General features: G+C 42.3%; 1 protein-coding gene and 1 long non-coding RNA gene across 10 annotated transcripts in view; one reads left to right on the plus strand and one right to left on the minus strand.

The window, feature by feature from the left end:
* SATB1 (SATB homeobox 1) overlaps positions 1-12,050 on the plus strand; it is a 93,968-nt gene that overhangs the window by 10,453 nt on the left and 71,465 nt on the right. For 2 of the 9 annotated variants that reach the window (XM_069772042.1, XM_069772074.1), the window contains exons 1-2: positions 7,027-8,953; positions 11,809-12,044. In XM_069772042.1, coding sequence (XP_069628143.1) covers positions 11,834-12,044 — 211 coding nt within the window. In that variant the 5' untranslated portion in view covers positions 7,027-8,953; positions 11,809-11,833. Of the gene's footprint in view, positions 1-7,025; positions 8,954-9,045; positions 9,116-9,214; positions 10,847-11,808; positions 12,045-12,050 lie in introns of those variants that run through there. The other 7 variants (XM_069772059.1, XM_069772111.1, XM_069772102.1 and 4 more) reach the window with 7 other exon arrangements.
* LOC138682200 (uncharacterized) lies at positions 3,847-6,955 on the minus strand. Its single transcript, XR_011322361.1, has 2 exons — positions 6,049-6,955; positions 3,847-4,919 (listed from the first exon to the last, which is right to left on the minus strand). It is a non-coding gene; the product is annotated as an uncharacterized lncRNA (long non-coding RNA).

Here is a 12,050-nt window from a genome sequence, read left to right on the forward strand (position 1 = left end):
CAACTGCTGCTCTCCATCTCAGTTTTTTTCCATTGTAGCCACTTAGCAGGAAATCCAGAAATGTAGTTGTTTTAGCAAATAAATAAACTAAATACTTGAATGCATTTTTGTTCATTTCTCCTTTTTTTTTTCTTTCTGTTTTTCTAAATCAAGAGAAGTATTTTGAACATTTACAGGGTACTTGGAGTAACAGTTTGAAGTGACTTGCTTTTGCCTTATGTTACCTGCATTTAAACTAAGCATACTCTGACACATGTAAAAATGACCTTTATCTTAGTGACACTGCATATGCTAAACCTTTTTTATGTTAGCGCCTGAATATTAACAGGTACCTTGTTCCTTAAAAGAACTGTGAATATTAACAGCTAATTGTTCCTGAAAAGAACTGTGAAAAACTCATTAATTTAGTCTTTGTTATTGTAGAATCATCGGAGTTTGAGATTGGAACAAGCCCTAGAACAAAAAGTGAATTCGGCCAAAACCACCAACTTTCAATTTGTTTTACACCAAAACCACACATTTTGCATGTATTTTATGTACAATGAATATTGACTCCTGTCAAGTTTGGCCATAATTAGATCCACAGTTTTACTTAAAAGGTTTTGAACCTTAGAAAAAGTGTAGCAGAACCTGGGCAGAGTTCTGAGTTAACAGTGAAACTGGAAACAGGACATTTCATGTGGTTTTGGGTTTCATAATGAAAGTTTGACATAGTTCAAGTCATCAATCAGTTCTAACCATTTCCTTAGACTTAAACTCTTCCATGTTTTCAATTTTTATCAGTAGATTTTATTCATACTATCAGGTCAAAAAAAAGATGATAGTCCTGTTGATGAAGTATTCCCATGTAACAAGTCACTGCGGTTTGAGCTTGATGGCACGAGCATCTAAACTCTAGCTAATAATGCTTGAATAATCCTCTGTAGTGCTAACCACAGTGGTTCAGGCTGTTTTCTACCATAATGTACAGCTTTGCTTGGGCTGTGTGAAATTCATCCTCACCCAGAATCGTTGGATCAAACTTCTGTATTTCTAAAAGCATCCTTTTTTTTTGACTGGGAAAGAAATGCAGTGGTTGGAAGTGATGGAAAAGTAGTCAGGAAAGGGAAGAGAAGGGAATTAGTCAACAACATTGCAAACCACTTCAGAGAGAACTTGGTGTAACTTTGCTTTTAACAAGTAAAAATAACTGAAACTGTGGATTTATATGTCCCGTGGTCATGGTTTACATACTATTAAATTAATAGAGCTTCTATTCAGACACATCCCTAAAATAACTGCTTATCAACCAACCCTTCTTCTAGGTAACAGTTATATGCCCGTCACATGCCTAGGAGTTATTTAGTGCTGCGATGATCAGGGCTTTAACAGGAACCACTCTTTTTTTTTATCTCCCATGTCCCACATTAAACATCTTCACATGATAGGCCTAAAAATTATACCTCTGGGGAGAAAGCTGTGAAATTAGTGACCTGCTGAACATACACTTACGACATAGGTAACTTGGTTGATCCTAAGATGCCAGCTTTCCTCCTTTCTTCCAGCTGCCTAATTGCATTAAATATTATTATATAAAGTTCTGTTGCATTTTTTTGTTTGTTTGTTCTTTTTTGTGGAAGTAGTTGGCTGTACCTGCCACATGGAAATTATGAGCATGACTCATCAAGGATCTAGTCTACTGTTAAGGATGGAAGAGGATATGGTCCACAAAATGCTTTTTTTTAAGTTGAAGCTTTTTCTTTGAAGTAGTTCTGAAATCCATAGTCATAAAAAATACTGGCTTATATTAAATAACATATAGATAGTGTTTGTGGAAGTTGCAATGCTGATACACTTAGGAAGTGAACTCAGCTTGTCCACATAGTGGGCAACTCTGCAACTACAGAGTAAGATTTATGTGATTAATCCATTAATATTCATTGCTGTGATCTTTTATGGGAGAGTGGACACCTGTCTATTACAATTTCAACCAGCTAGGATTTCTCGTGGCAACCAGAGGTGAAAGACTCTCTATTCTCATTAGCGGTCATGTTCACCCTTTACTTTATCATGCCAAACAGTTTCATTGGGTTTTACTCCATAATTTTCTTCCTGCATTTCTCTTCTCTGTGACTCATTTGGCACCAAGGGGCGAAGTGAAATGACTGTTGGGGCACATCAGCAAATGAATGTATTTACTTCAGTTGTACAAGCATCTTAGTCCAAATAGACCTACAGCCATGAAAGGGGCTTACGCAAAATGGTGCAGTAGTTTGACTAAAAGTAACTTATTTTATCCAAAACCGCATTTTGCATATTCTTATTCAACTCTATTTTTAAAAAAAGATTCCGTGATTGAAATACACTGCAGAAAACGTTTGCAGGAGTAAACGAGCCTCGTCACAGAGGCAATCAATAGGGAGATGTCTGTTTGTATATGATTTTACATATCTGCAAGCTAGCTGAGACATCCAAGTACAAAATGCTGCACCATGGGACACTGTGTAGATATCTGATACTTTCCAAGGGATTTGGGGTCCGTAAACTAATGAATGCACTACATGTAGCATATATGTAGGTTTTTCACCTCTGACGAATATGGTAAGGATAATTTACTTCACTTAATAAGCAATTAAATGCAGTTCAATACAGCTGACTATCGTAAGTTAAATATTCATTTTACGTAACTGTTTCAGGACATCGTGTGTGAGAGAACACAAACGAGCAGAAATTGCTCATGCAAAATGTGAGAGGGGACGACAGCTTGTGTGCGATGCCTTTCGGTGCTATGAATTTCATTTCATAGCACTTTTGCTTTTTGACAGGCATCCTATCCAGGCTGGGGCAGGTTGCAGTCAAAAAAAATCTAGGTTGGTATGCAACTTTTGAGTTCAGCGTGGGGGATGTCGCAGAACGCTGTGATTCACATCGGTGCGCATCGGATTCTTGGGTCGTATGTAAATTGTGATTGCAGCAGTCAGGTTGGTTAAAGTGTTTGAGCGGTGTCAAGCAACTGCTGTTCAGGGCAAAACAGAGGGGAAGTCAGTCTGAGGAGACCGAAAAACTACTTCAGTCAGAGGTGCAAAACTTGGAGGGCTGCAGGACTGTGTCCACACTGCAGCGGTGACTGTGCCGAGGCTTGCACAGATAGACGTGGGAAAGGACAGTGGGGCGCATCCTTCCCCTTAACCCACACTTCTGTCCAACCCATGCGGCAATCAGGCACAAGCCCAGTGGGGAGCCATCCACCTTTGGCCGTAGACGTTTACCTTCAGAAAGCCACGGATTGGTATTTTCATTGCCTTGCTGTCCAGCAGTTACCGTCAGTCACAGTTGCGCACCCTTGCAGTCACCCCTTGCAGTGGGGAAAACACATTCAGGTCCCCACCGAAGTGAGTTTCCCGGCAGTCCCGCTGCCGCTGCACAGCTCTGCATCACCTCCAGCACCGACTGGTGCTTACGAGTTACCCAAATGGCCGCAGAGTTGTCAGAAGTACGTATGTATAAAACCCAATCAGCCTGATCTCCCCAAAGAAATCTGATAAAAGAGAATACACAGCCATGCTGGTTTTGCTCTGCTGCCAGGTCATTTCTGTTTGTGTTGCACAAGAGCCAAGCCTCAAGATTTAGGCCCATATTTCCTAATTTATTTTGAACAAGAAAAGATTGGAATAGAGACCTTAGGAGGCACCGAGGCAGCATGCCACACTGGAGAATTTGTTTTGTTTTGCAGCTACTGAGACTGCTGTTCGAGAGTTAATTCACCATGGAGTTGAAAAAACGCAGTCCAACTTTTTACATATTTGTCTTATTTCAACACAACCTAGCGCAAAATGCATTTATATATCATAAACACAGTGCAACAACTTTATTAAGGATTAATAAGCTTTATTAAGCATATATTTGTCTGCTGTATGTTCGACTAGAAGCTATGAAAAATGTGATGTTACTATTGCCGCATGTTTAAATGATTGCCTGCATATGTATCCATGACAATATCTATTCATCTTCTGTTCTTTATATATGTTTTTATTATAAATATCTTTATTCTAGTGGAACATTTTAATATCAAAGTTGACATAGTGAAGTGCAAATTGGAATAGGTCAAATGAAAATCAGATATCTGTATCTTGAATTTATTCCAAGTATTTTGGTATTGATAAGAGATATCTGATTGTTGTCTATATGTCAAGATGTAGCAGCCTTCAGTAATTCGCGCTTTCTAGTCAAAGCAAGGGTTCCATGCTCAGCCTTCCAAGTCTGTAGTAAATACTTTACCGGGCATAAGTGACGTATGGGAATTAGATTAATCCATGTTGTAGGGAGTTTATAAGGTTTACTACATATATGCAGTTTCAAGAAGAGAGTTATTTTCCATAATCATTTATCTCAAGCATAGGAAGCATATGCATGATTATATAATTAACAGAATATTTGTTTGTCAGTTTTTGGTTAGTGTGCATAATAATATCATTATTAGGTCTTCTGTGCTCCTGTATTATCAGATTGTTATCTCCCTGCTCCTTTAATTCACTGTCTCTGCTTTTTGGAGTAATCACTTTGTTTCTGTCTGAACATGCTAAGGTTTTTTTGTCCATGAAGGGAATGGTTTGCGAACACCAAAGCAAAAGTTATTTTAGAACAGATTTTAATCTTTTGTTGGTGGTGGTTTTGGGGTGTTGATTTGGGTTTTTTTTGTTATTGTCATATCTGGCAATCATTTTTGTAAGGTGATGTTTTAGTCCCAAATCTTGTTCCAAATCATATTTGTAAATATCTGCTCTATTCTAATCGGCTCTGCATCTCTCAAATTATCTTCAGTGTCCTTTTCTTCCATGATACTGCAGGCAGCATACTGCCAGCTGAAACTCTCTCATCCTTCACAATTTTCTTCTTTAGTCAGTCTTGCTCACTGCTGAAGTTTACTGTAGCAGGCTTTCCTGAAAAGGATGAAAAATAATACAATGTTGATATTTTCCATCGTGCCCACAAAGTTTGAATTCAACTAGTTAACACCATTTTTCCTCCAAGTATTCAAACATATTGGGAAATAATAATTCTTTTTTTTTGCTCTTTTTTTTTCTTTTTTTTTTTTCAGAGGGACTGAATAATAATCTATCTATTGTTGGAAAAAGATTGGTTTCTAAATAAACAGCCCGCTAGACAGTTATCCCTTGATCATATGTTATGGAAGATGTCACCTACATTTTCCCTTGTTTTTCTTTGTGAAACGTGTTTCTTGGGTTTTGCTTGGTTTTTTTTCCTTTTCAGCGCTCTTGGTAACAATCTTAGTAACCTTTTTCAGGACGCGCAACATAGGTACAACTTTTCATGTTTCCTTTGTACGCCACCTCCACTTGCTCCGTTTTGAATAACAGTATTATGTAACAGTGTATTCATTTTCGAGCCTTGCATTTCTTTGCTTCTGAGATTATAATCTATTTTGTGCATTGCTGAATACGATAAATATTTCATGTATTTCACCCCATTACCACTTTCTTTTTCCTGCATGCCCCGTATGCTGTTCGTGCTTATTTTGGTAAACATCAGCTTGTTTCTTCACCTAGTCTCAATGCATTCCTCTTCTTTTATGGTAAGTAATATATGTGTAGTGATAATTTTGCTCTTCATGGATTTATCGATTCACCTTTTCTTTGTTGAGGGGCCATGCTACTCTGTGTATTATGGAACTGGTATTAGCCTCCCCACTTCCCTACTTTTGCTGCTGCTTCAAGTTTGTATATGCAGTGCGGTATGGAGTTTTTTGTTGGTTTGGGGTTTGTTTGTTTTTTTTTTAAAGTTACTACCCTAAACGTTTTGGCAATGTATGTCTGTGCCATAATGTACGTTTTCTTTGGTTGATGATGCAACTTTCCTTTTAGACATAGTATACCCAAACACCGTGCATTTTATCAATAAAGAGGTTTGATTTTTCTCTTATCTCGTAGCTTGTACAAACTTGTTGCTTTCAAGTTTGTCTAGTTGGGTTACTTTTTACCAAGTGCATGATGGGAAAAAAAGTTATGTCTGTCTCGCAGTGATGTATTTTGCCGGTACGTTACTTTTCACCTTCCACGGGCGGGTTTCGGTCCCGGTCCGCGGACACGGCGGAGGGCCAGGTCCGTAAGGTCCCGCACGGCGGCGGGGCCGCGCCGTTCCGCCGTCGGAGGGGCGCGGAGCGACGCGCTGCCCTTCCCCGGGGGCTGCCGCCGGGCGGCTCGGCCAGCCGCGGCGCCCACCGCCTCGCCCTCGCCCAAGCCGGCGGGGGGCTCTCGGGCGGACGGTGCCCTCCGCCGAGGGGGGACGCGGGCACGCTGCGTCACCCCGCCTTTGCCGCCCTTTTGCAACCTGCCCGGTGCTTTTCTTTCACCTCTGTCGAGACCAAGGCGGGGGGGGGGGGGGGAGAACTTATTTCTCCCCACGTGGCCTGCCGGCCCCCCCCGGGGGCTGCCCCCGCCGAGCGCGCCGGCCGCCCCCTCTCCTCCCCGGCGCGGAAACTCCGCACCGCAGCGCGCTGCCGCTGCTGCCGCCGCCGCCGCCACCGCCACCGCCGTGCACCTGCCCGCCGCGGCCCGGCCCGCGCAGCCCCCGCGCGGAGGGGCGGGGGCTGCGCTGGCGCGGCGCGCTCGGCAGGATATTGTTCGGCCTTCACCCCCGCCCCTCCTCTCCTCTCCTCTGCCCCCCGCCCCCGGCGCTCCCCCCACGCCACGCTCCCGCCGGCTCGCCCCCTCCGCCGCAGGCCCCCATCTGCCATGTGCGTGCGTGCGTGCGCGCAGGGGGCGCGCGGCCGGCGCTGCCTGCGCGGGGCGGCGCGGCGGGCATTGTGCGCGGCGCAGGCAGGGCCGCCTCACCCGCACCCAGCTGGCTGCAAATTCGTGCGCGCCCGGAAGCCGCACGCCCTCTTCCCGCGGCCCCCCCCACCCGCTCACCTACCGGCGGCGGCCGTGCCCCCCCCGGCCCGGCCCGGCGCCCCCTCCCCTCCTGGCTCCTCACTGCGGCCCCCTTTTGCCACCTCTCTTCTCCCGACCGCCCCCCCCCCCCCCGCTCCGGCCTCCCCTCCCCCACGCCTCTCTCCTTCACCACCACCTCCTCTTCCTCCTCCTCCTCCTCCTCCTCCTCCTCTGCCACTTTCTCTCTCTCTCTCTCCCAGGACGCGTCGGATGATCCGGGGCCGCCGGGGAAGGGCTCCGGGCAGCAGCAGGGAGGCTGCGTCCTCCTCCCGTCTCGGGATGTAAAAAAAAAAAAAAAAAAAAAAAAAAAAAAAAAAAAAAAAAGCCGGTGGCCTCGGTGTTATTTTGTATTAAAATGAGGAGGAGGAAGAAGAAGCAGCGGCAGCAGCGGCAGCGAGCGGTAGCGGAGAGGAGGAGAGGAGGCTCTGAGCAGGGGACGGCGGCGGCGGCAGCAGCAGGAGGAGGAGTAGTGATGAGTCAACTAATAATTTAATGGGGACAGAAACAGAGAGAGAGGGAGAGAGAGAGAGAGGAGGAGGGGGGGGAGAGAGAGCGAGAGCAGAGCAAGGCAAGGCAGCTCCGTCCGGGGACACACACACACACACACACACATATATCCATGTAACATCCAGCAACAACCACCAAACCGGCCTAAATAACAACCATACTCGGCCAGCCAGGGGAAACGAGAATTAAAAAAAAAAAAAAAAAAAAAGAGACAAAAAAACAAAGCCTACCATTATTATTCTTTTTCAATTATTATTGGTTTTTTTTGCTGGCTTGGTTTTTGTTGTTGTTGGCTTTTTTGCAACCTTTCTATTTTATATTTTTTACCCCTTCTTGCGAGCAACTCTTCTCGGAGTTCCCAGATTTTCTTTTTCTTTTTTTTTTTCCTTTGCAGAAACAGAACCAGTTTTTTGTCGGTTTTTTTCTTTTTTTTTTTTTTAAATAGGGTTGGGTGGTTTTTTTTAAATTATAATTTCTCCCGGTTTTGGACTCGGAGGGAGTGAAACCTCGTCACTTTTTGTAGTGGTGGTGGTGTGCCTTGTTGTGTGTGTTTCCTTCCTCCCCTCTGTTCTTTTTCTCTCTCCCCTCCTCTCTCGCTCCCTCTCTCCCCCCTCACTCGCACAACAGCCCCCGGTAAATGAGAGGAGACAGGTCCTCTCTGCCTTTTTTTTTTTTTCTTTTTTTCTTTTTCCCTCCCCGGACCGCAAAGGCGAGATTAAAAGTGGCATTTTAGTGCCTTTTCCTGCAATTTTCTCTACACTTTTTTTTTTTTTTTTTTTTTTTTTAATCTCCAGTAGCGATCTCTGGGGCTGAGGTTTCCGCAGAAAGTTTGGGGGCTGTTACGGTGTGTATTTTTGCGGAGGGGGAGGGGAGCGGGCTCCTTCTGTGTGTGCTGCTCCTCTGGGTGCCTATTGGAGAATAATAGTGTAAGTGACAACCTAGAAGTAGACTTTCTGCTCTTCACACTAGATAGAAAAGCTGCCTTTTTTTCCCTTTGCTTTTTTTTTTTTTAATAACCCCCTTTCTCACTTGCTCTTGTACGCATTGGTTTTATTTTTGAAAGGATAGCTAGACTTCAGTCACCCTCCACCTCAATTTAAACCTGCTACTGTATTTTTTTTTTAATTATTATTATGAATTCCTCGTTTTGAGCGTTGCACTTGTCTGATCAATTTGATCTTCAGCTCCTTCCGTTGCTAAACCTCGAAAACTGGCGCTCTCAAAAGATATTTAATCTGTATTTTTTGTCCATTGCCATTTTTGCTCATGGCTACTCTGTTTCTCGCTATTTATTTTTGCCCCTCCCCGCCTAGAGGAAAATAGCAACAAGAAAAAAAGAAAAAATAAGAGAATATTAGGGGAAGTAGTCCTCAGGTCTGCTGCCCCCCCTCTCCCCCCCTCCAAAAAGGGGGGGACCTAGAAAACATCAGTCTTGAACTTCTTCCTCTTCAAGAGCTCGGGCTGCAAAGGAAACCTCCTTTGTTTTTGTTATTTATATGCTGTCAAGTTTTGAAGTGGTGAGTTTCGGGTCGGTTTTGCTAATTTCACTCAGAAAACTGCAGTGTTTCTGTTTCTAGATAAGTACTTTGCTTCTTTGTCTCTTTAAAAGGTCACAGGGAAAGCTTGGCCTGGATTGTGAGAGCCATATGGAACGGATAAGTGCGGAGCCTCTCTCAAATGTGATTATGGGTTTTTATGGGGGAGGGAGGGAAGAGGAGGGGAAAGGCATGGGGAGGGGGCTGATTCAGGAGGAGAGGAAGAAATAATATAATACCGGTGGCGTTCATCGCGACAAAAGGAGATACCGCACCAACTCTCATTCAGAAATTGCGCGGTGTGCCCGTACGTGTATGCTGTCTCTGGGAAACTGTGCCTTGAAATTGTGCTCTTCTCTCGATGCCTGTGATGAAAACTTGTAGTTGTGAAAGATGCCTAAATGCGAAACCCGGGGAAACTCTCGGCCTGGAACCGGCGGAGATCATAGTTCTTCCCTGCAACCCTCTCCCTGGGCAGGCCACGCTGGTTGTTGCTCATCACTATTCCAAACTGAGGTTTCAGTGAACTTTAGCCTTGGGCATGGAGTTTAAATGAGTAAATTAGGTGTTTTATGTGCATGTAATTTTGCTTTGTAACATAAAGCTTTTTACAAGATGACTAAGCGGTGAAAGGATGCCGATGGGTGGGTATTCTCAGGCCAAGTGAAAATGACCCATTTGGTGTTTTGGTTGTAGTCAGTCTATTAACTAAACTGCGATCTATCACTTTTATTCACTGTACATGATGTAGTGCGATTCTGACTCATGATGACTAGATACTTTTTGTAGCAAAGATCCTCAGTGCCTTAGAGTACTTCTGAAGTTGCCAAAAGTGACAAGGATTTTCTTGTTAGAGGCTTTTTTTTGTTTTGTTTTACTCTTTCTCCCCCCCTCCCCCTTTTTTTTTTCCTTTTTTGTTAATCCTCTTATTCTTGAGAGAGACCAGTCTCAGAGAAGGAGCCCTATAGTATGTTAGCATCGTCAGAAACATCGGAAGATGTTAACGGTTTGGTCTGTATTTCTTTGCTTAGGCTGCAGTTAACACAGTAAAAAAAAAAAAGAAAAAAAAATCTTTTCGAAAAGTGGCTAAAATAGGTACATTTACTGTTAATGAGACACATGACCTAAAACAGATGGGATCAAGATGAATGGTAAACCTTAGCCTGTCACCTTACAGCATAAGGAAAAAAACCCCGATTTTCTGAACTTCAGCTATTCAGTGTCATTCTTGAGGTTGCTTGTAAATGTTCGGATTAATGTATTGCCTCATTCTTCACCATATCGGGAAAAGCAGCATGGTGTTCAAACAAGAAAAAAATAGTTTACAGAATTGTCACTGGCATATATACCAATGACATAGTAGTATATAAAAAAATGCCAAGATGTTTAGGCTTTAATAGCTTTGCTATGTAATGTGCAGAAAATGTATTGAATTACTAGGCAACTGAAAGAAAGTAGCAATTACCAGATTCACACCAGTCTTTCTAAATATGACTTCCCCAGTGTTAGTATTTGTACTTGCTAATGTAAATACTGGTACATAAATTAATGTCTAGTCACCTGTCCTTAGTGATTGTATTATATACATAACAAAATTGTCAGTGTAGTCACACCTTTCTCAGAGGAAGGTAGGGTAAAATACCTAACAATCACAACAGTATTGATGAATGAAATCATAACCAGAAAGATGTCTCTATTCTCAGCAACTGGTTTTTGTTGTTTTTTTTTTTAATATAGTTGACAAAACAGATTACGATGAGTGACAAAAATCCTTGAAACTTACTCCGCTATGTTCTAGGCTTGGGAGATTTTTAGTGATTTAACTGGAATTGTTACTCATGGACGGAGGTTTTGAAAGTTTATAAAAAGGGAAATGTAAGCATGCTAACATATACCTTTGCTATTGAAATTACTTCTGTTTTTTGGTTTCAAATAGCTGTGCCAGCACATAACTTAGCATCACCCCGGGTTTGGGGTTTTTTTTTATATTTAAGGGCTTCAAAAGCACTATAGAAATTGTGGGGTTTTTTTCCAGCATTATGTTTTGTGACATGCTACCTTCTCGGTTATTTTTCTTAATTCAATAAACTATTCCATTTAACACTTAAAGCTTAACATCTGAAAAATTTGCATATGAAATTTTTCAGAACTTAGCAAAAGTTGATAAACTCTTTGTATAATATTGCTTAGGAAACTCAAAAGCAACCATCTTCCACTACTGCTTTCCGAAGTTAAATGCTAAATTCTAACTTTTTATTTTTAAGGGGGGGAGGAATTGTAAATGGACGATATTCTACATCTCTAATAAATCTGTTGCTACTTCAACTAAAGTTTTAACAATCTCTCTATTGTGCATCCATTTTTTTTAATCAAGTAGATTGAGAAATATTTCACTAGAATCTTTTTCTTTCTGTCTCTCTCTTAACACAATAAAAACACCCGGGATTAATAACAAACCTTTCTGTGAGATTTGTAACAATGGCTGTGTTGGAGCACATAACTTGACAATCATCATCTTTTATATGAGTCTTAGTCTCTCTCAGATTTAGTAGAGTATCTCTGAAGATTTCTTTTAAAGGGGTACTCTCATTGGCTTTTAAAAAATAATTCCATCAGATTATGATGCGATCTCTCTGTAAAGTGGTGTATGAGGTCATTTTTGGAGAATAAGTTTGTTTCTTTTAAAAAAGGCATCTTCTTTCCAGTTATAATAGTTATTTATTCTTCTTTATGAGCTTATGGTACATATATCTCTCTCTCAGTACATGTGCAGGCTGTGTACGTATACATATGCGCACACGTGTACAACATATATTTTTTTTTTTGAATCATGGCAGGTGATCTTTAGAGGCGGGACTGAGTATGGATCATTTGAACGAGGCAACTCAGGGGAAAGAACATTCAGAAATGTCTAACAATGTAAGCGATCCGAAGGGTCCACCAGCCAAAATTGCGCGCTTGGAACAGAATGGGAGCCCATTAGGAAGAGGAAGACTTGGAAGTACAGGAACTAAAATGCAAGGAGTGCCTTTAAAACACTCTGGACACCTGATGAAAACTAATATTAGAAAAGGTAACA

Source organism: Haliaeetus albicilla, chromosome 2 (genome assembly GCF_947461875.1).
Source record: "Haliaeetus albicilla chromosome 2, bHalAlb1.1, whole genome shotgun sequence".
Lineage (NCBI taxonomy): Eukaryota > Metazoa > Chordata > Aves > Accipitriformes > Accipitridae > Haliaeetus > Haliaeetus albicilla.